This window comes from Antedon bifida, chromosome 1, assembly GCF_963402885.1.
Source record: "Antedon bifida chromosome 1, ecAntBifi1.1, whole genome shotgun sequence".
Classification (NCBI taxonomy): Eukaryota; Metazoa; Echinodermata; class Crinoidea; order Comatulida; family Antedonidae; genus Antedon; species Antedon bifida.
In genome coordinates this window covers 17,074,568-17,099,401 of record NC_136226.1, presented here as the reverse complement: position 1 = coordinate 17,099,401, position 24,834 = coordinate 17,074,568, and the positions used below count along the sequence as shown (strand labels likewise).

The window sequence follows — 24,834 nt, the reverse complement described above, 5'->3', positions numbered from 1 at the left end:
AAAGTGAGCTCAGTGACTCTCTCCACTTGTTCAATCGAGATAAGATTTTCTGCGGAAATGGATCATCCCAGCCGATGTTGCCACCTTGAGTCATCTCCCTCAACAAGGCTTTTCCTTCTATGGTCACTGAAGCTGCGAACTGTAACGGGTCGAACACACTATTTATTTCTGATAGTACTCTTCTCTTGATGTTAGGTCGGTCTACAGTGTCGGATAATTTGAAGGTGAAGGAATCTGTGCATACATTCCAATACACGCCCAAAGATCACTGTAATGCTGTGTTGTTGTCTGGGTCCCATTCTCTAAGATCTTGAGAACTTCTAAGAACTTCTACTACAGAACTTCTCTGTCGCTTGATACTATCTTATGAAGTCGGATGTTTGCAGTCGCCAACATGGCCTTGGTGCTGCGCAATAACTCTACTCTAATCCTACAGATTTAAAGCTATCGTCAACGTAGAAGTTCGTTTCAACAAACCTTCTTGCGTCTTCTCCTTCCTGCTGGAGATGGCTTATTGCCGAAAATGTGGACTTTCATTCTGTATGTTGTAATTTGTTCAGCTGGATCGTTGTTCTTGTACCACATGAAGCGCAAGAATTCTCTGTGATTTTCTGTGACTTTAAAGAAGTAAAACATCTGCTCGATGTCTGCCATGATTGGAACTATGTCTTCACGAAACCTCACAAGCACACCGTGCAAACTGTTGACCAGGTCAGGTCCACTGAGTTCAAAGATATGCCTTTATGTTCCGCACTTGAGTCAAAGACGACTCTTATCTTCTATGGTTTTTTGGGATGATAAACTCCAAAGTAAGGAAGGTACCAACACTCCAAATTAGCTTCCTCATTGCTGTCATTTACTGCTTCGGCATGTCCTCTGTCCATTATCTTCCCCATAAACTCAAAGTAGTCTTTCTTCATCTTTGGTCGCTTGCTAAAGCTGTGTATATTAACGACTGTATACGTTTACGAGCTTCATTTTTGTTGTTCGGTAGCATTCTTCGTCCTTCTTTAAAATGCAAGGGTGCTTCCCAATACCCTTCATCATTCTTCTTCATGTTGTCGTTCATTATTCTCATGAACTTCCTCTCCTCTATAGACATCGCTGTTTTGTCATCCTCAGGGGTTGTTTTGAATATGTCCGATTCCCGAACTTCCACACGACACCCACATGTCTCAAAGAATTGGCTTGGTCGCCCATATTATGGTAATATTTGTGTTTTGCACGTTGATACCGATCTCCTCACGTGTGTAACATTAAGACACACTTCACCAATAACGACCCAACCAAGGTCAAGCCGTTGTGCCCATGGCATGTCGTTGGGTCCGTTAAGCGATTCTTTATGTGCCTGCGGAACATCTCTCCCCAATAGAATAGAAATCTCAGCATCTTTATCCAGGGGAGGCAGTTTCGAGGCGATAGGCTTCAGGTGTTGAAATGCTTCTGCCACTTCCGGGGTCGGTACTTCTGCAAGGTTTCCTGGTACCGTTTGAAATTCTAGCAGACTTGGACCTGTCATCTTGACTTTCCCATCTAATGACTCTATAATAAGTCCATTTAACTTTCAGCCGAACACTTTCTTTTCGCCGGTTACTGTTCTATAGTGTAGGTGTTGACGTCTCCATTGAAACCTAATTTGTTGAATACGGTTCATCTTGCCAATAAGCCATTACTCTGGTCGTCCAGGAGAATATAAGTGGTCAAAACGTTTGACAGGTTGTCTTTCAGGTACATCTTGGCTAAACATATTTTCGAACTGATCTAGGTGTCTTTTCCTGGCCACAAACCTCACTGCATTTGTTAGTGATGACCTCCCCGCCGTTACCACTAACGGATTGCGGGTTTGAAGTTGATGGTTTTGAGATTTCATAGTGAAGAGCAGTCACATGAGTCTTGCTACTACACTTTGCACATTGGGCATCCGTCTGACAATTACGGGCGATGTGCTCATTGGACGCACAGCATCTGAAACATACCCTGTATTTTTTCAATAGAGTTTTCTTCTCTTTCATCGTTTTATCATTGAAGACCCGGCATTCTCGCATGGTATGTGTCTTACTGGTCTGTCGGTCGTGTATTGGGCAAGCCATCTCACTGATCATTTGTGTAGTCTGCCCCTTCGTCGTAGAAGGTCCCTTTACTTTTGTTCTTTTGACCACCAATGAAGACCCTTGGTTGTGCGTTGTTTGCTTGGTTGTTTCTCTGCGATTCAGTCTCACAAAGCTAGGATCATTCCAATGTTTGCATGCCTCTACACAAACGATGCGAACACTTGAAATGGAGGGAACATCACCTTGTTTTCTTTCTTATAGTTTGATCTGGTGGTTACCCACTTCTCTTGTAGGGTGTAGGGTAATTTCTGTACTAGAGGATTTAATCCTCTAGCAGAGTCGACAAACGCTAGTTCTGGATAAACTCCTTCCTCCTTCAAGTATTCAATTTTCATCATGAGATGACTAAACTGCAGAATTTTCTCTGTATCTCCATTGTTTAATCTAGGGAAGTTGTCAATTCTAGTTTGCAGGTCTACTTCAATAGCCTCTGCTGCTCCATACCTGGTGTCAAGTAGCTCCCATATACGTTTGAGCCCTACACCTGGCCTGCCAATGTGAAGATTGTAGACGGGTGAAGTTAGCTGGGTTGATATTGGACCCAACCATTTCATAATTAGTTCTAGCTGCTGTGATGCAGTCATATTCAGCTCTTCAGTTGCACTGGCAAAGGCTGCTTTCCATGCACGATAATGACCAGGGGAGTCGTCAAATTTCCTTAAACTGCTGCTCACTAGCTCTTTCTTGAGTAAAGAATTCCCAATTTCTGAAGCAGTTTCCATACCTGGTGTAGATTTGGGTGCTTTGTTGACCATGCATACCTTTGACTTGTCATCCACTTTTCTTCCGAGCTTGGAATTTGAGTCAATAATCTTTGTTGTGATTCTGGGAGCCGACTGTGGTACAAAACGAGTGGGTACTGGTAATACATTGACAACATCTACCAATTCTTCGGCTGTCACAGGTAAGTCAGCATTGTTCCTCATCCGAGTTTGACCTGGGTTCCAGGCTGCTGCTGTTGGTGACAGAGTATGACTACTTGTGCTGTGGACTTTTAGTTCAGCTATGTTGTCTGTTGTAACTTCGGTTATGATACTCCGGCATATCCTTGTTCTGGGAGCTGGCTTTGGTACATCTCGTCTAGCTCCATCATACCTGGAACCATCTGGCATTATGTCCAACACCGGATTTGGTTTTGGACTCTGACAAGTCCCTTGTCTGGGAGACGGCTGTGTTGGTACGTTGCTTGTACGTTGCTTGTACGTACCCTTCCATCTGATTGGTATACCAACCGTTGAAGGTGTTCACCTTGTGTTTCCGTCTGTTTGATATGTAACATAAGTATATTGATTTAATAAACAAAACTTACAGATAACTTTCATAATACAACCTGTTGTTGTACCGTGACTAATTCTGCGCATGTGCTCTGCGCAGTATGGACCGTCTACAGGGCCAAAACAGTAAGGAACCCATCAATTTTGATCTGCCAGAGCAAAAGTTCTCCGGCCATACCATATGTACAGGAGCTTCCTAATCCTTGGAGTCGCAAGCTAACAACAAATGTTCTTTTACAGAAAATTAGGGCAGTTTACAATAAATGCTGCATCTAAGTGGGAGGATTTATTTGGTCAATGCAGAGCTGCCATTGGCTGGCAAGAAAATGTGGCACAAGATACAGACAAGGCATGGGATATGGTGGCTGTGTCAATGAACAATGCTAAGATTCTACTGGAGCGAGAAAGGTAATCTATATTATAAGGGGGAGAAATTGTACATTTGTTCTTTTACAAATTGTTTCTATTGTACATATCCATACACATGGCCGCAATTGTACTTTGAATGTTTATATGAGGTTTCCCCCATCTTGGATCCAAGTTAGCTGCCAAAATTGGGGTCACTTTAGATTGTTCCTACTGCACGTATCCATACACATGTGGTATTATAATGGCTACAATTGTACTGGGAATGTGTATATATTGAACATTATACACCATCTTGCATGCAATATAGCGGCCAAAATCAGGTATAAATATCCCACTTTTTCTCACTTGTGGTGTTTGTTCGTTTTACAAATTGTTGCTTTTTTAAGCATCTATACACATTTGAATCACACTTGGGAAGAGGATCTGGGGTTTTTAGGAGTAATGGACACAATGATTGGAATTGTATTGAAAAGGTTTTAAATTATATATGAAAACCAGAGGCTATGTGTAAGTGATGGGTATCAATTTGACTGGAATTTGTACTCATCATCATCATCTTTTATTTAAGTCAGCTTTCTCCCTCTTCCTAAAGGTGTCACTTGTTTTAGGCTTCTACACCATCTCTCCACTTCTTCCTGTCTTGCACATCATGCTCGCCCAAACCAACTTTCTTTCTATACCATATATTTCAACGTCACCTTTGGCTGTCCTCTTTCTCTTCTACTGCCAACCTCTAAATGCCAAGCTCTCTTGGTTCATCTTCATCTTCAGAATGCATTAGAGTTGACCTTTGCACCTAATACAGATGTTTTTAAGTACTAATAACGGCTAATTGACATAATTTAATTTTATATTATACTTATTTTATTATTATACTTGTTCTTTTTTACAGGCAAGGTAAAGGAGGAGGTGGAGCGGGTTGGAAATAAGCTTATTTCAATTATACATTAATACTTTTGTTCTTTTTTACAGGCAAGCTATAGGGGGAGATGAAGTGGGTGGACATCAGCTTATTTCAATTATAAATTAATACTTTTGTTAATTAGATGTTTTGCCCTACTCTGACGTAATTTGTACTTTATACTAAGTACATTTGCGAAAAAATTTGCAAGTAGTTCTCGGGTGGGACTCGAACCCACGACCTCCAGATCACTAGCCTGGCGTTCATACCTTTAGACCACCGAGCTTGCGCTGATGGCTAGTGGTTAGATTCGAGCCCAAGTAAGCAGCGGGTACTGCACCAACAGGATTGTAATTGTAGTTTTGCGTCAGGGAGTTGAGTAATTAGTTGTTTTGCCCTACTCTGACGTAAGTAAGCAGCGGGTACTGGGCTCGAATCTAACCACTAGCCATCAGCGCAAGCTCGGTGGTCTAGAGGTATGAACGCCAGGCTAGTGATCTGGAGGTCGTGGGTTCGAGTCCCACCCGAGAACTACTTGCAAATTTTTTCGCAAGTATTCTCAAATGTACTTAGTATAAAGTACAAATTACGTCAGAGTAGGGCAAAAGATCTAATTACTCAACTCCCTGACGCAAAACTACAATTACAATACTTTTGTTCTTTTTTACAGGCAAGGCAAAGGACTACCTAGTTGTCGAGAAGATTGTGCTGGGTTAGACATGATTCCTAAAATTAACAGACAGAAGTTGACTGAGGTAGATCTTAAAACTATTCAAGGGTATCTAGAAAAGGTATTATAGTAACAAAATACTAATCATCATTTAAAGGAAATCATTTAATATTAATCATTCATTTCATGAAAATAGTGTATTACATTTAATCAAAGAGGAAAGAAACAAATTCTCCATTATTTGACAAAACTTTCAGATTCATTTGATAGGCTGGCACCACTAGTCACTAGAAAAAAGCCACTCTAGACCCCGCTGTAAAATATATGGTTCGCATGACTAGAGCCTGTCAAACTTCTAAATTTTAAAATAGTGCAACTAAAATAACCATTACTATTTTCTTCAGATTCATACAATACTACTACAGTATTGAGCTTAGTGAAATTTCCACAACATTTTTATATCTATATATTTCAACATATCCTTGATTTCTCTCCAAAATTTGTGTACATACTTAGGTTGATTTTTCATCATTTCCAAAATTAAATGGTGATTAAGTTGTAGAGTATACCATTTTGTTTAATTTACTGTAGGCTCAATATACATATAAGATCATATTATTATGTTATTATTACATAGCCAACAACAAGTACAATATCTGCTGGGTCGGGTAGTTAGGCTAGGCCTCCTTTTGTATTGTATGTAAACAAGCCTGCCTAGACACCTTACCTTGCGAAGAATAATATACAGATAATTACTAATTAATGATTCCTTGCAATAAAATATTCACTAGCCTAGGTCGTTTAAATAATAACAGAAGAATTTCCATCAATAAGCCTACATTAATAATAATAATATTATTATCACTTAGGCCGAATAAATAATAATTCGTCTTTCAAACGGTCTTTCATCACATCTAAGGAGGACTAATAACAATGAGGGCGCTATGTATGCATAGTTTAGATAGTTTAGTTGATTAATTTCTTCAAGCAAGTTCCGTGGCGCAGCGGATGAAGCGTTGTCTTGTGATGGAGTGACAATTTGTCGCGAGTTCAAGACGAAGTGGATGACTTTTGTTTATCTATCGGCAAACGCGAGCGTTGTCACACGAAAATGACACAGTCAATATCATCGTACTCGAGAATTTGCTGGATTTTATATGTTTAATGACAGGGGACACAATAATTACGCGAAAATTACTCAGTCAATATCATCGTTCTCGACGATATATACGATTTACGATCCTCGCAGCAGTAGATGCAGTTTCAACCAATCACGTTCACATATTTACATAGGCTATGTAATATATAACTATACCTAATTGTCACTTTAAACCATGCATTTATCCTTATTAGAACAACATATAAAATTATGTAAAACTCAAAAACATCATCATTTGGTTATTGTTGTTTTTCCACTGCTAAATGACTGACATTGCATTACCATTATCGACCGTTGCTTTATCATAGTTAAGTACAGTATTTTATTTTTACATGTTTGATATTATGTATGTTAATTATGTTAAAATTATGTTTGCTAGGCTTTCAACTCCAGGTTACATCCACTTGGAAAGCTGATTGATAACCTGGTTCATGCATTCACTAATACCTACCTCGGCATAGGTGCACATCGACGTCTTTTGCCTTATGCCGTCGAAGAAATTAAATCATTTGTCAACAGACTCCATGATATTGTCAAGTTAGTACGCTCTTTTTATAATACTGTTATTAGAATAAACATCCCAGAATATAAAGTTACACAAATAATGAATGTGGAGAATATTTCATAAGTAGAAAGATTGTCATATTTAAGACAGTTTGGTCTTTAAGAAATGAAAATATTCTGGCCATTCAACAAATATCGCCTACAAAAATAAGCCTAGCTAAACCAGGCCTAAAGACCGTCCACGAGAGGAAATTCACCACGAGCTACTTAGGTAGTGCATTGTTTCTCTTTGTATCATAGTTCTATCATTTCTTTTCTAATTTATGGATGGTTCATTTGTTTAATTTCTTAGAGTTCTCTTTCCAAGTTTACCTGGTGGTAACAATAAGTGCAATTTAGAAACCAAAACACATAGTCCACATGTAGATGCGAATCCTGAACTGTCTTATTACTATGATTACGGCATGATGAACCCTGAGGAAAATCGCACAAGTGAAAGTAAACCTCCAGCCGAAACTGACAGGTACGTTGTCCATATAATAAAACAATGGAGATTATTTCACTATGTCGACTGATAGCCTATGCTCTTGCACAGATCGACTGGTATGTCGATTGAGAACTTGTTCAGTGGCATTTTGCTGTTTGCCTTCTGACTTTACTGCAAAAGTTGATCAAAATCATGACGAATGAATGATCTTGCGATGATTATCCAGGGAATGTAGTAAAAGGCATCTACATTAAATTACATTTAAATAAAGGGTCTTATCACTAGGGCCTCGAACTTCGTTAAAAAAAAAATATGTAGGGTCTAGCCCAGGCCTAAAGCTACATGGCATGGCCTAGCCCGCCGATCAACGCGACATGACTCTCTGTCAAAACTCGCTATTTTCTTCTGAATGACGGCAAACTAGTTATATATCACTGTGTGGTACATAATATTATATTTTTTGTTATTTTAAAAAAATAAATGGATAAAACTAACGATTAACTTCCTAAATATGCACAAAATGTTGAAACGTTCATTCGAGAAAGTACGGTGGAAGCCATGCTGTTTTATCATAAACAAAAGCGTCAGCCAATCAGAGAGCGTAATTTATCTCTATAGCCAATCACAGTCAAGGATTCACAAGTTCTTGTTAGAAATTTCAGCAACCTAACACCTTAATGAAACAAATTTTCATTGGCTAGATTTAAAAATATCCCTTAGGTTGTTAAAAATTATGGTAGCTGATATATTTTCGAACATGACATGATTTGGATTAGCGGTTTGTTTACAAAAGCTGATTTTTGAGTGAACAAAAATACAATTTCCTAATGATTTTCAATGGAAACGACTTAAATAATTGCAAAATACACATACTTGTAATATTTTTTGATTAACAAGAGTTTGATATGTTAAAGATAAGTTATTATAGTATCGTTTTTTATTGAAATTTTAAAATGGATAGGTTAGGCCGTTTTTCACATTCTGAACTTCAAGGCTAAATATCTCAAAAGTTTGGGTTGCGACTCTGCACCGCTTTTGTGATGCCAGGCCTCAAATGTGTTTATAATATCAAAGAAACCAACCAGTTTATAACAGGAAAAGATGGTGAAGGAAAGTGGTCTGGCTATTTTTCTTTTTTTTAACTTTTGATTTAGCTTTTTGCTTATTTTGTATCTCAATTGACATGGATCCACTGATACCCAAAGCATGTTGTAATTTTTCAGTATTTTGCCTTTAATCTTTTGCTTTATTTTTTGGTTTCTTTTTTTTAAGGGCTGTGCAAGTAACTGTCGAAAGCATAATGCACCCGTTACTATTAACGCGCCTGTACCCTGCATTATTTGCGTTGTATGCACTCAACCATGACCAAACTGATGACTGTTACTGGGATCGTCTCTGCCGTCTCAACAAGCAGCCAGACATTCCATTAATGTCCTACCTAGGGATACACAAGTTAGTATATATTATCTATTAATTCAATTCAACTGAACGAACACCATAGTATGCTACTTAGTGCTGAATAGGTTTTCAACTCCATCTCTACGATGTAGAAGAGGATGATTCCATATGTGTGTATTTCGATACAGTTAAACCATTTTTTAAAGGTGAAAATAACATTAAATATAATTCATAAAAAAAAGATTAGTAAAACGTGAGATTAATGGAAACAGTACAGAGAAATATTAAATATCGCTCTTAAATCACCTACTAGGTTGAAAAATATACACCCATGATAATTGATGTGTTAATTTAAATATTGCATTTTTCTTCAATTCTCATGTCATGATATATCTGAAGTTTATATGACCTGAAGTTTATATGACCTGAAGTTTATATGACCTGAAGTTGATATGACCTGAAGTATATATGAACTTAAGTATATATGAACTTAAGTATATATGAACTTAAGTATATATGAACTTAAGTATATATGAAGCTAAGTATATATGAACTTGTGTTTATATGACCTTGAGTTTATATGACCTGAAGTTTATATGACCTGAAGTTTATATGACATGATGTCTATATGACATGATGTCTATATGAGATGATGTCTATATGACCTGATGTCTATATGACCTGATGTCTATATGACATGATGTCTATATGACATGATGTCTATATGACCTGATGTCTATATGACCTGATGTCTATATGACCTGATGTCTATATGACCTGATGTCTATATGACCTGATGTCTATATGACCTGATGTCTATATGACATGATGTCTATATGACATGATGTCTATATGACCTGATGTCTATATGACCTGATGTCTATATGACCTGATGTCTATATGACCTGATGTCTATATGACCTGATGTCTATATGACATGATGTCTATATGACATGATGTCTATATGACATGATGTCTATATGACCTGATGTCTATATGACCTGATGTCTATATGACCTGAAGTTTATATAACCTGAAGTTTATATAACCTGAAATTTATGACCATTAATCATGTGTGTGTATTAACTATGATAGAGGGTTGTGAAAATGAAACTAAAATTATGATTTTAGAGAAAACTTTGTCAAAAACCTTAATTGTCAGTCAGGGAATGCTACGGGAATATGCATTGTGGGGAGTCTCTCATTTTAACGGCAAGCATGATTGAAATGCTTTTGTATTGAATAGGAGTAGTAGTTTAATTAATACTTTTCTGTAATTCTACACATTTTTGTCTTATTCAAGGATGGGCCTAGATATATACTTTGTGAATTTGTATACACAAGTGAGATATTGCATCACTGATGCTCTCATTTATTATAAATTCTTATCTGTAGTCATTTTTATTCAAAATATTTCTTGCAGTCTAGCCATAGAGCAGTAATTGCTTTATAGTCTAATCATCTTTTGCCTTGATGTATCTTAACATTTGTGTCATCACAATTCAAAATTATTGACAAGATTATGTAAAGAACTTCAATTCAATGTAGACCTCATTAATTATTGATGTATCCATTTTTCCAATTCATGTTAATTGTTATTCTGTGTATTGTTAGATAATAACCTTAATCAATATCAACTTCAATATTCCTAATTACTATGGGTTCAAAATTCTTTAATACTGTTACGAATTTGACTCAATGAAATATTAAATAAAACTACTAATAATCTACTAAATATTTCGCATATTTTACGTATCTCCTCCAAAACCACTGAATGGTACGTGCTCACATTTGGCACACTGATGTTTATTGATGGGCCGCGCATGATAGGCTATGTCACTTTCCTGAATTTTAAGGATAAACACTAAAAAAAAGGCAAAAATAGCAGTAATTTGACCATGTTTTGCGAGTTGTTACGTCACATATCAACTACACAACCTTCTCCGTTGTGTATCGCAATGGCCTGATCTACAAACACAATGCTGAGCCGGCAAATTAAAATGGTCTTTAGTCTTGACAGCCGCCCAACCATATAGACTGATCGCGTCGTTGAAATTTTAATTAATTACACCTATCTTATGAACAGAATGTATTTTGTAAATCACGGTTTGGCCCAGTGAGTAAAACGTCGTGGCCATCGAAATTAAAGCTTAGTAGGTCGAGTTCGAATTCGCGATAGTGTAAATAATAAGTATCTCCGCTTAAAGCACAATGTAATTACAATAGTAGCAAAAAAGATACCAAATCTCACGCAAAAAATATGCAAAATATAAAAAAACATTAAAAAAAAATGTATATGAAAAGAAAAAAAAAAAAAAAGCACACACACACACACACACACAAAATGATTCCAAAGTCGTGTTTCCACAAAATATCAGATATAAAGGTTTGTGTCCGAGCGCATCATCTAATTTCGAGTAGTGAGTGCACTTTTTGTGTTGATTTTAAAGTCTGTTTTATTATTCTAATACTCGCATCTTAATTCTATAACTTAATTCATATTTATATTTTATCATTATTAATGATTAACAGACGTCACTTTCTGATGTGCCCCCTAGATTATTAATATTCACACAGCACAAAGTCCAATATCCAGTATTGCGCTTTTATAATACTTAATCATCCCATGGGAATTATTTTTAAGGCAGACAAGACCGTGTGAATTACAGGTTGTTGCTAGACCACACTTTAATTACAAAAGTAGCAAATATGGTAGGTAACAAATCTCCCAGACAAAAAACAAAAAATAGCAAAATATTAAAACCATTGGAATAAAAAAAATGTAAATAAAAAAAACACACACACAAACAAAACGATTCCAAATGGTTTGATACATTGTTGAACATAAAAACAACTTAACAATTCATGTTTCCGCAGCAATGTGTTTTTCATTCGATTTATGCCCCACTTTTTTATTTTATCTATATGTATCAAAAATAATAAATACACCACGAAAAACACCACAATAATATAGAAAGTAAAGACTAAAGTTCCATATCCAGTATTGCTTTAATTTTTTAGCTTACAGATATTTTAAAGTGAAGGGATAGTGTATAACAAAATCAATGGCCATAAAATAGTTCAGAATTTTATTCATGATATAATTTTTTGTTGTTATAATTTGTCAAAGTACTTTTATTAGAGTGCGCTTTTATTATACATGCAAAGTATATAACCATATATTAAGGCAGAAAAGACAGTGCGGAGCACGGGTTACTGCTAGTTGTACATAATTTTGCGTTGTCAAAGGCTTCCATAACAATTAGAATAAATATTTCATTTCATTAGAAAATATAAATGGTGGCCTGATGGGACCAGATTAAATGCAATTTTTACAAACATTTTTAAAAAAATGTAATATATAAAATTTAAAAATATATAATATATACTATGAAAACAAACATACACCAACAAAAAATATATATAACATTTATATTGAAATTACAGATAAAAAACAGGAAACAAAAAAAAAAACAAAATAAGTATAATTTGTATAAATATTATTCATTAGTGACCGAATAAATATTATTATTATAACTTAAAAAGACACCCTTTTCAGAATTGTTATTGACCTTGCTTTATTCTCACACAGTGCCTTTGATTCATTTTTAAATTGGCACGACATAAATTTATGTTATCAATATATTTTGCAATTTCTTATTTTTATTGTTTAGTCTTGAGTGCTTTTATGTTTTTATATCACAATAAATAAATTAAAATTAATAATTGATTAAAGAACTTCTTTTTTTTTACTTTATATCATTTTACCATTTGTTCTTGGGCAATAATGTAATTATTAATGAACTACCTAGGTTAAAAAGATATTAAATAAATTTGTATTTTTCAATGATATACCATTTGTTCCTAGGCAATGGTAATCATTAATGAGCTATCCAATCCAGGTTAAAGGAGGAAATTAAATAATATGTCTATCATGTTATACCATTTGTTCCTAGCCAATAAGGCAAACAATAATGAGCTACACAGGTTAAAGAAAATAAAATAATATGTATTTTTGATTATATTATGTTATTTACCATTTGTTCGTAAGAAATAAGTTAATCAATAATGAGATACCTAGGTTAAAGAAAAGAAAATAATATGTATTTTTTAATGATATACCATTTGTTCCTAGGCAATGGTAATCATTAATGAGATAGTTAAAGAAAATAAAATAATATGTATTTTTTAATGATACCATTTGTTTCTAGGCAATGGTAATCTTTAATGAGATACCTAGGTTAAAGAAAATAAAATAATGTGTATTTTTTAATGATATACCATTTGTTCCTAGGCAATAAGTTAATCAATAATGAGATACCTAGGTTAAAGAAAATAAAATAATATGTATTTTTTAATGATGTACCATGTTCCTAGGCAATGGTAATCATTAATGAGATACCTAGGTTAAAGAAAATAAAATAATATGTATTTTTTAATGATGTACCATGTTCCTAGGCAATAAGGTACAAACATCAATGAGCAACCGAAGTTAAAGAAAATTAATCAATTTGTATATTTTTTAAATTCTAAATTCATTTGTTCCTAAAGATCATTATTAATGAGCTACCCAAGTTTAAAGGAAATATATATAATGTATTTGTTAATTCTATCACATATTTACCATTTCTAGACAATAAGGTAATTATTAATGAGCTACTCAAGAAATTGAACTATTCATCAAAATGATATTCAAGGCGATTTGAAGACTAACCATATTTCACCTATTGTTCCATCCCCATTCTTTACGATCTGTATGCTAAAATCAATATTAAATTAAGCTTATTTATATTTCTATAATCAATAATTGGTTTTGATGAAACATCTAATGATTACACCTGAATGAGTATTATCTTGAGTATTCGATATTTTCTGTAGAGCATCTATATTATTACAGATATATCTATTTATTATGTACAGGATTTTGTGTTGTCAAATATATAGGTGTTTGCTCTAATTTTAATTAACAAATAAGCCATGTTTATCGTCTTACACTTCAATATTATTGTATTCAATTTACTGTACATTAAATAAAATAATCATAAAACGTACAATTATTGGGACATACTGTATGTTTAAATTTTAATTTAAATATTAGGATATTATGTTTGATACAATTATTAATTATATATATATATATTTTTTTAGGTAAATCCTATTTATGTGTATATATTTAGTTGTCTACTTTTATGAACCCACCAATTATCACGGAGTGCCATTAATTTAAAGTAAAGTATTTTATTTGAATTTTTAAAACTAGGAACCTTTGGCTGCTACCAGAGCAAACAGACCAGGAAAGTACAAGGGTACGTTGTTTTCTGTTATTCAGTCATTTATACATTTTTTTTTTCTATTCATTCATCTATTTATAAATCCTTTTACTCCCAGTAGTGGGAAAAGGTTAGGCCTTACATGGCCTCTAAAACTCTTCTTTGATCTAGTCTTTTCACTCACTCAATCAATCATCCCTCTATTTGTAGCCTACATTTAGTCCATTTATTAAGTCACTACTTCATTTTCTATGACCCTTAGTATCATCAATTTATTCAATATTTCCTAAAGCGTTGTTTAAAACTTTACAAAGTTTTATAAAAAGTATTAAAAAATCAAATTTGTTCTATTCTTAAATTATGTTATAAGGTAATGGTAAAGGTATTATTAGCTTAACTGGAAACCCGAGGAAATTTGGATTAGGCTTATGCTTATGGACCCACGACAACAGCCAGTAGTTATAGAACAACTCAATGATATCATTGTTGAATATGGAACCTTTTATCTTAAACTTTAAGAATAATTGGTTACCGGCTATACTGCATTGTCTATCTTTCCCTAATTTTTTAGAGATATTCTGAAACAGTGGATGTTTGTTACAAAGAGGCTGTTGAAAATTTACGTAATTTAAGGTAAGACCCAATAATATTGACAAATGGATATATTGATCAAATTGATCGGCCCTCCTGGGCGGTTGTTGTCTGATATTAAAATAGATATCTCAAGTTATTGAATATATTTTCGTCATCTAGCTTTTCTGGTATCGCCATCTTGTGAAATTCTTACTTGTTCAACGTCACTATATTGTCAATAATAGATTTAAATGTCATAACATATTCTTTGTATGTATAATAATATGCCTTGGCTCTAGAAGCTGTGTGTACTATACATACTGCACAGCTACTGTGTGCATAGCCAGTTTTTTAATAATATATTGCAAGATTGCTCACTGAAATTTTACTGATATTTATGAAAAAATAATCATTCATTTATTTTATTTGGTGAAAATCAGTATCAAAAATATGTATAAAAGAACAAAAAAAGATAACAAACTATACACATAAAATATAAAAATATTTAAAATACAATCATATAAAATAGTAAAATATTAAAAAAGGTATAAAAAGAATACTTGAACAATTTAAAAGTGGTTTAAATAATGTTGAATTGATTTGGCAATAAAAAAGAATTGATTTGGCATTATAAGATTTTGACCAAAATGGGTATCATTCCATTTTAATAATATACAAATAATGAATGTTTATGAGAGTAATGGTACAAATAATGGCATTTGGTGAATGATAAAAGGTTATATTTCAACGAGGTGAAGCCGAGTTGATATATAACCTTACATCATTCACCAAATGCCATTATTTGTACCATTACTCGAATATAAAACATTCATTTTTTGTTTTATTTATATAACATCTAAATAGATTCCAGTCATTTGAATCAAATAAAAGATAGGCCTAGCCAAACAAGGTCTACATTTGATTCATATTGATTAAAACAGTAACATTTGGTTTTTAATAATTATATTTAAAAAAAAGCAGTATTTCTATATATAATATAACAGCATAGTATACTATACTATAGATAGATTCTATTTAATTCGATACAAACATTGTTTTATAAAATTATTCTAAGTAATGTAAAAATCTATGGTTTCTGATGAAAATTTCACAGTTTAACATAACTTCTTTCCAACCAATGACAGAATTCCTTTGTATAGTAGAGCACTCTATTCAGGGGACATCCCTATTGTTAGGAACACTTTCCTGAGAAACGATGTTTTAATACTATTACAAATCATTTTTCTGGCTTCTGTTGGCTGTTTTAGCAAAAATGCTTTACAATACTGGTATTTTCTTATTCAATGAACTTCGATATTCAAAAAAAATCTCTATTTGGTGGAATACTGTGGGCCTGTTACTGATAATGGTAAATTCCAAATTATTATACCGATATTACCTGCTTCTGGAAAATATTGTTCTGAGAGGAAAATGTTATGAAATTTTATATTTCACCAATAGAAAATGCAATTATATGATATTTTCTTTTCAGTACCTCATACACTCCACATGATAAGCTATTAGTAATTGAGAGGACTTTTGAAGCAATGGACAAAGAGGTGAAAGGTCATGCAGCTGACCATATATGGAATATGGATGATCTGTTTCCAGTTTTCCAATATATAGTTATAAGAGCACGGTTAGACATTTCTTATTACAAAACACTTTAAGTGCCTTCTTTTTCATTTAATTGGACTTTATGCAGTAGATCATTCTTCAACCTTCTTTTCTAAAACAAATTAATTCTGCATTTAGTACGTGTAAATTTATTTAGTGTCATCTAATTTTTGTTGCTTTTGTATAGAGCATTATTTTATTAGCCTTGATCCTATGTACTTAGCACGGCTCTTAATTTGATCTTTGTTAGCTATTGTAATAATTTACCCAATATCATTATTTATTGTATATCATATAAATCGATCGAATTGAAAGTGTAGTCAATCTCATATTCAATAAATTTATATTTCTATACATTTTATTGTTTGGTTCCTTAGATACCATATTTTATAATGATAATGTTGGAAACAGTTAACCCAGATATTTGATAAAAACGTTGACAAAAGTACAAATCCTTGTGTCTTGATGGCCATCTTCTTCAGTTCAGTTTTCCAGTTATTTAGTAACATAAACAAATATTTACAGAACAATTCAAACCTATTTTGATGCATGTTTTTCTGGTATAGTAGGGATGGGGAGGTGGGGTTGAAAGTTTGGGGTTGTTTCACTTCCATATCTTCCGTTTTCTTTTTAACTGTGTTCCTTTTCTTGTTCTTGTTATTTTTTGCTTTTCTTTTATTCTTTTTCTTTTTTAACTTTTCTTATTGTCTTTTTTTTTCTTCTATTTAATTTTCTCCTTCTTTTGTCTTTTTTTTTTGTTCTTTTAACTTGTCTTCTTTTTCTATTGTTTTCTTCTTTTTCTTATTTTAAAAATGAACAAATTAAATTTTAAAAAAGAAACATTTTCTTTTATTTTTCCTCTTTTTTCTTTTCATTTTCTTCTTTTTTTAATTTTCCTCTTTTTTCTTTTCCTTTTCTTTTTCTAATTTGTTTTTAAAATTTTTATTTTATCATATAATTTTTTATTTCTGAAATTATCTTCTTTATTATAGGATTCGTCATCTTGGTTCTGAGATCCAGTTTGTGGAAGACCTAATGGAGGATGAAGTTTCCAATGGAAAGCTAGGCATTATGTTTACAACACTGAAAGCATGTTACTTCCAAATACAAAATGAGAAAATTCCATTATAAGGTACCTATATAATATTATGCCAGCTAGAAAATCAGATACCCATACAATTTAGGTCCGATTTATCAAATTTGCTTAGCAAAAAATAAGGCATTTTAACTTTGTTTAAACATTTTCCAAAATAACCTAATAACCTTGTCTGTCGAAGATGAAAAAACTGGTTTGATAAATAAAGCTACAGTTTTTCAAGCACTGTTAAACTAGCTATTAGAACCAAAACTGTTTGGCCAGCCTAGTCAAGTTTTGTCAAGTCAATCAATATAAATGATAGCGAGTGTCGAGAGTAATGTATAACTCTTAAAGACCGTTCTGTTCATTATCGGGTTGGTAGATTTTAATATTATCAATCGTCTTACCATCCACAAACAAATGCTCGCTATTAATAACATACACATTATCTCTTAATTCATGTTCTATATGTATAAGAAAAAAAAAATTTTATTTACAGGCAATTTTTCTGTTATTGAAATTATTTTTCTTTACCCATAGTATACACAAAAAATATGTAACTCTGGAAAGGAGTTAAGAATTGAACATTATTTTTAAAGTTTGTCATTGATTTATTAAGTCTGAACATGGAGTTTCTTAAAAGCTATGTTGCCTTGTTCATCATTCACACATAGGCTAAGGAAAATAATTTAAAATTCTCTTGTCCAATTGCATACCGCTTATGGGAAATTCTCAATGTTTATTGATAAAGTACTCAGTATTACTATTAAGTGTTTTTTGTAAATACGGCAACAGATCACAAATATTTCTGAGTCCAGGATTTGATTAAAAACCTTTTTCGACTTTCTGTTATTGGCTATTTGAGACGAAGAAAAAACTGTGAGAACAACTCTTTTTTCTTATTTTTGTCTACTTTTAATATTGTTATTAAACATTTATAATATCAAATTTAATAAATCAATGATAAATGTTAAAATTGAGAACATATAAAAAAAAATTTTAGCTTGGATTTTCTGTTGGATATCCAGAAACCCTGAAATGATACCACTGTTGTACATATTGTGAATGTATTTATTTAGCAATCAATGAGTATTGTCTTCAATTTAAAAAATGATACTTACTAAATATCTAGGTGATGCATGGCAGGTGTTTTCAGAGCTATCAAATCAGTGGACTGATGGGTTAGAATTTAGTTACATTAAATCTATTATAATTCATTCATAGCACAATTCTGTAGAATTACATACTACTGTTTATGTCTAGGCTTTTTTTTTTTCTGTTTCTAATATTAAATCGCTATATGTCTACATATAGGGCTTGAAAATATATGTGTGGATCCAAAGTTAAAGCACTGCTTTCTGAATGGCTTGGCTTCCAAGCCTAGCATTCATCTATGATTTATGATGGATAAATTGAATAAAAGTTTATTTTAGAACAGTAGGTGAGTGATAAAACAAATAATTAATGTTTTCATCCATTGAATGTAGAGAATATTTCATTCAAAAAATCGACTACTCTATTTTAAGCTTTGAGCAGCCAATCTTTCAACTCATGAAATATTCTCACCATTCTCATTCTCATAAATATTCATTATTTGCATTATTACACCAATACTATTTAACTGAAATACCACAGGATAATCCTATACTTTTGCAATATATTTCTATGGTGTTTCTTTTTCCACTTGAATAGCTCGTCCTTTTGGGCACTCAATCACAGTACTTGTTTTACAGTGGTGTCACCTTCATGAATTGACATACATCAAAAAGATTAATTAAAATAAATTGAACAAATTTGTTTTTAACTCTCACCCAGGAATGTAAATGCGTTTTGGTTGACTTCATTGAATTGAATACTTTTGTTTTTGAAAATTAACTTTTATATTAACATTTGTGACCACAACTGAGAAAAGTCAAAAGGACCAAATTCTACAATTTTAAGGTGGAATTAGCTTTATTCAGTGTGCAATAATAGGATTTAAAATCATTTCATATTGTAGTTAGCTATAAAAAAAATACTATTTTATTGTTTTTCATGTAATTGAAAGCCTATCTAATGAGGCAATTGTATCTCTTTAATTTATTTATTAGGAATAATGAAACAATTAATATATTAATTTTATTATTAATATTTTGTTAATCATTTTTATTAATTATTGTTGATGATAATGATGATAATAGATGTGTGATATTGATTATTTCAAGTATGGACGCAAAAAGGAGCTGGTTCTTTATTTATACAGTATCAAATGTATATTCTATGATAAAGCGTCACATATGTGTTACATGTAATGTCTGGGCTATAAGTGTAACCTAAACATATCCTTAATATGGTACAGCTACCATATGTGATACATATGTGACACTGTATTACAGAATGTTCCCATGATACTGGACATATGATGTCAAATGTGGAGATACAGTACAGATAATCTGGTGGTTAATCATTTCCGTTTATCAATATCATTTACATATACAGTAGAACAAACACACCCCTCTCCCTCCCTCTCATATTCAGATATTAAGGGGAAACTTGTGGCGCGAATGGGTCAAAATTGTTACTTTTTGTTGCCACCAACCGACGTTAGTTCGGTATTCTAGTTAATAGAAATTTTAAAATGGGGCTTAATCATTTTTAATTTTGGAGGTTAGCCCTTTACTTGGCAGAGGTATGTAATCTCTAATTGCCCTTGTTGTTTTCAGTGTAATACTAATCAAGGAGGTTAGCCCTTTACTTGGCAGAGGTATGTAATCTCTAATTGCCCTTGTTGTTTTCATTGTAATACTAATCAAAACAAATAATATCCCATTTTATTTGTTCTTTGTTTAAATCAATTTTGTAATTATAAATGTTAATTTTGTCGTTTATTTATCTACTTTATTTACAAAGAAAATAAAAGAAGTGGTCATTGTCATTGTTGTCATACAATATAAAGTCACATATTTCTCGTACATAACAGCTGGATAGAATCTACTAATATTAATATTACAGCATTATTAATATTATTCTTTTCTTTATTGTTTTCATTGTAATACATTGAAAATTGAAACCATATTATTGTTGTTGATGTTAATAAATGTGTTTTACTGTAATTACTCAGGATTGTGAATGACAATATGAATGTTGATAGAATAGAATGACCATATTGTTAGTCAATTTGTTGTTCCTGAGGCGTTATTTTCAAAACGTTGTCATCACACTATTCAAAGGCAGGCATTGTCATAGTAACACGATTTGTTCTTATCAAATCAAGCATAAGGGAACCGTGTTACAATTATTTTACAGCAGTAACTACATGTCTAAAATGTCCTTGCCTCTGCTCTTTCCTCCAAAACCATCGACAGAACCAATGCATTTATTCTAAATTTCAATTACAAATTATAATTTTAATCGCCCCAGTGTAATGTTGTGTTGTAGTGTAGTAAGGTACCGTAGTTAAACATAAATATTATTTATATTGTGTATTTAAATAAGAGCATAGATCATAATTGACTTTGTAACACGAAGTAAAAGTTATTAAGTTACGCTACCCAACGCAGTTTTAAGTGTGCTATATTAAGGTTATATTTACGTTTGACAAACTTTTCACGACTTTGAGAACAAGAAAAAGTAGTATCAAATTTGTAGTTAAAAATACAGTAGGTAATAACGACACTAAATGTTTTAACGTAATGCCCTGCCTGTTGTAACATTGAATCATTAGCCGTTGTCATTCAATAAAATAGTGTCATATTCTGTATAATTATAATTTTAAATTATTTAAATAAAATATATACGAGTCAGAGTGTATAAATTATAGTTAATTTATCTTGATATTTATAACCATATAATTAAATGATGTATTTATTATTACAAATAAGTTGTATCTACAACATAGTAAAGCTGCTTTGTTATTAATTTGTGTATACAGAAAGGGGATTCAATTTTAATGTTTCTTGTAATATATAAGTGTGTAATTTTGCTTTATTTCAACCAACAAATATTTGCCTTTCATGTTCGGAATTTAGATTTATTGGTGTGTAAATGTGAGCGTCTTAAAGTGGAACTATAACTATTAAAAAACCTGCAGAAAATTGTTTTTGTGAATTTTGTTTTTTGTAGGCCTGTTGTATTCAGTTATTTTACACATGCATTCTGTTTTCTTTATTCGATACTCATTAAGAACGCATACCAGGATGCACCACACATTTCTTTAAAATGAGGTCCTGTTAACATCTTGAATTTCCTGCAATAGGTCGTCATTGAGCGGAAAATTATAAAACGGCAGAAACCTATTCATTTTCTTATTGAGAAGCACCCTCTATAGCTTTCTTTATTAATGTACCCAAAAACTAATGGGTTGTTCCGTGCAGGCCAAGATGTTTTAGGTCTATAATATATTTTAATAAAATATAATATATTTGATTACATGTTGCTTTCCTTTGAATTCATTTTTACAATTAAAAAACATAATTATTATGTTTTTTAAACACAATAACACGCATGTACGTGTTTGCGTGCGTGTGTATACACAACATTTAAAATGAAGATTAATAAAATCAGATTTGAATAGGCCACTTTGTAGTTTTAATAAAGGTAATCACTTCTGCAGAAAAAAACCCGAAAAATATGTTTTCACGTACTTACAAAAGACAAACTGCTAAATTCAACCCCAAATAAAAATTTTTGTTTTCGATTGTCAAAGTGAATAACTATAATAGAACATTAAAATACCACATTCAACAAAAAGATTTGAAAACAATTATTTTTTTCAGGGGGGCAATATATCTTTAAACACAAAAGCTGCGTAGTTAGTGAACTTCCCTCTTGGAAAGCTGTTCGTAAATAAGAAAGTTCGTTCGTATTTTTAAAAAGAGAAGTTTAGAAGACCTTATTTCAATTAATACAATATGATATATTACAATATAGGCCTATAACTACTATTGTGTTACAGTATTAACTTAAAATACTTTGCAAATGAAGATATTTTTTAACATAACCAATTATTACAAAATGCGACAGCAGCTATTACAAATTATTTCTCAAATTAAACAACAAATAATGTAGGCCTACAGAACATTTAAAATGGGCGTGATCCCAAAAGGAAAAGCTTTGGAAAGGCTCCCCAAAAACAGAAAATAATTCGAAACAGACATTACAGTTTTCAGTTAAGTAATTCATATTACCGTTAGGATAATGAATATTCAATTATATTCGAATTCTTTACATTCATTCCTCTTTCAAGACGATTAAGACATCAACACTTGACCACAATTTTGGCGAACATTTGGTTTTCTGATTCTTAAAATATAAAATGTACCGTGTGATAGCATAATTTACAGGTAACACCTAGGCCTACAAATTCACATGGCAAATGTGTAAACAAAAATAAATAAAAGAAGAGTTAGATACAAATATAGAATATGTGCTGTTTCTCAATTCAATTACAGTACTTAAGAGAAGTATATTATAACGGTTTTGTTTTTAGAAATTTAAATATTCTTACAGTAAATATAAAAGAAGGAACGACTTAGTTATACAAGTAAACGTTCAAAGAAAACATTAGAAGTGACTTATTTGGTTTAGTTTACATTATGAAATGGTTTCCCTGTTATTGCACCCCTTTGTTACATTGATTATGCGCGCCTATTTAAATATCCTTCCAAAATCCTCTACAGAATAACACCGATATGCCGTGATTATGTAGTTTTACAAATAATGTTGATCATTATTGTTGTACTGATTTGTAGTCCAGTGCCATGGAAAGTACTAAATGCAACTCGAGCCTCTTGTTCTGCGTTGTATGTGTATATTTATACAGTACCGTTCTTATTTTGTTTTAATTGTTATTAGTATTTTAGGGGTCAGTGTGAGACAAGTTTTACTTCTAATTTTGATCCCTAAGATTGTTTGTAATGACCATCTTAAATAAATGTTTATTGAAACTTGAAAAGAAAAGAAGTCGAAGATGGTCCGGTGAGTTCACTTTATCATTTCTTAATTCTAATTCTGTTCTATATGATGGTGTCACAGTTCGTTCACTGTAAAGGTAGATTCCTTCCCACTTTGGGTTGGGATATTTGGTTGTGGAAGAAATCGGGATTTTGTGGAGAGGAAATACCTGAAATTTTTATGACGTTTTCAATGCATGTACTGTAAACAGGAAGACGAGCATCTAATTGCAATTGTGAAACTAGGTGACGATCAATCTAGACATTGATCATATGTATGCAGTTTATTCGGTAAGTTAACGACTGTGGCTAAAATACAGGTAAAATTGAGGTATCAAGTTGAATTTGATAAAAATGTTGAATGCTAGCATGGAGAAATTATTTTCTCCAGATCCTTGTAATCGACAAAAGCATAATATTAATGTAGGTATCGCCTATTACGACGTCACCTGGTAATACACATAATAGGGGCTGAGGATTATAATCTCATATTATGTATATTGTGGGGTTTTGCGTTTAATAATATCTAAAGTATAATACTATAACTATGTACAGTGTAACTATAGCGATATTATTTTACGACAACATTCAATAGCCTACTTTAAATTTATCAAGAGACTAAATTAGCTCATTTGAAAACACACGTGTTCAAATTAAGGCGATGTCCTTCTTTTCAATGTAGTGCATCAAATCTAATATTTCACTAGTTGTTGATAAGATACTGTAAGAAATATTTATCGATGATATACTTTTGTATTAATGTGAACATAGAACAAAGACTAGGACAATTTAAAGGGAATATGCACTATTCATTAATGAATTTTGCTTTTCCTTTCAATGAAAGAGACGATGACGTAGGCTAATTGTACTGCAGATATATGTAATGGACAGTCCTATTTAAAGATATTTTATGAAATAGAAAGGAAGAAACATTTTCACACTGTATAATTTATAACATAAGCATACAAGAAGATACACTAAATAATTTCAGAGATAAAATTAAACAAGAGTATCTAAAAATAAAGGGCAGAACATAATTATAAATACTGTAAGATAGAAAATACACACTAATACAAACAGTAGCACTCGGATTAAGAAGATAATTTTAAGAACACCTCGCGACCCACACCACACTTCCATCCAGAATACCATACTTAGTTATAGTATTATCCTGTCACTAATGACTCCACCGAACTAATATCAATAATTTTACCAACACATTCTAGGTATAGTTTGTCATTCTATACGGTACATAATTAAAGTTTAATTTAATATAGTATAACTAGATAACGCAATTAAGGAAAGCACTCATCCATGATCTACTTCAATTTCATATAATTAACAAAGATTACAATATTGAGAAAGCATCTAACACAATGCCATTATAGATTTGGCATTCCTTGCCAAAAGAAACAAAATCTATAACTCTTTTGAATCCTATTAGACGGGAGTTTGTAAGGCACGTGGGCTTTGCAATGATCTTTACATTCAAA

General features: G+C 32.2%; 1 protein-coding gene across 5 annotated transcripts in view; it reads left to right on the top strand.

The window, feature by feature from the left end:
- Nucleotides 1-21,475, top strand: part of LOC144844383 (alsin-like) — a 49,513-nt gene extending 28,038 nt beyond the window's left edge. For 3 of the 5 annotated variants that reach the window (XM_078701302.1, XM_078701287.1, XM_078701294.1), the window contains 9 exons: nucleotides 3,626-3,793; nucleotides 5,326-5,446; nucleotides 6,864-7,021; nucleotides 7,341-7,511; nucleotides 8,748-8,927; nucleotides 14,134-14,179; nucleotides 14,715-14,776; nucleotides 16,209-16,355; nucleotides 17,326-21,475. In XM_078701302.1, coding sequence (XP_078557428.1) covers nucleotides 3,626-3,793; nucleotides 5,326-5,446; nucleotides 6,864-7,021; nucleotides 7,341-7,511; nucleotides 8,748-8,927; nucleotides 14,134-14,179; nucleotides 14,715-14,776; nucleotides 16,209-16,355; nucleotides 17,326-17,464 — 1,192 coding nt within the window. In that variant the 3' untranslated portion in view covers nucleotides 17,465-21,475. The remainder of the gene's footprint in view (nucleotides 1-3,625; nucleotides 3,794-5,325; nucleotides 5,447-6,863; nucleotides 7,022-7,340; nucleotides 7,512-8,747; nucleotides 8,928-14,133; nucleotides 14,180-14,714; nucleotides 14,777-16,208; nucleotides 16,356-17,325) is intronic. The other 2 variants (XR_013612426.1, XM_078701280.1) reach the window with 2 other exon arrangements.
- The last annotated feature ends 3,359 nt before the right edge of the window (nucleotides 21,476-24,834 follow it).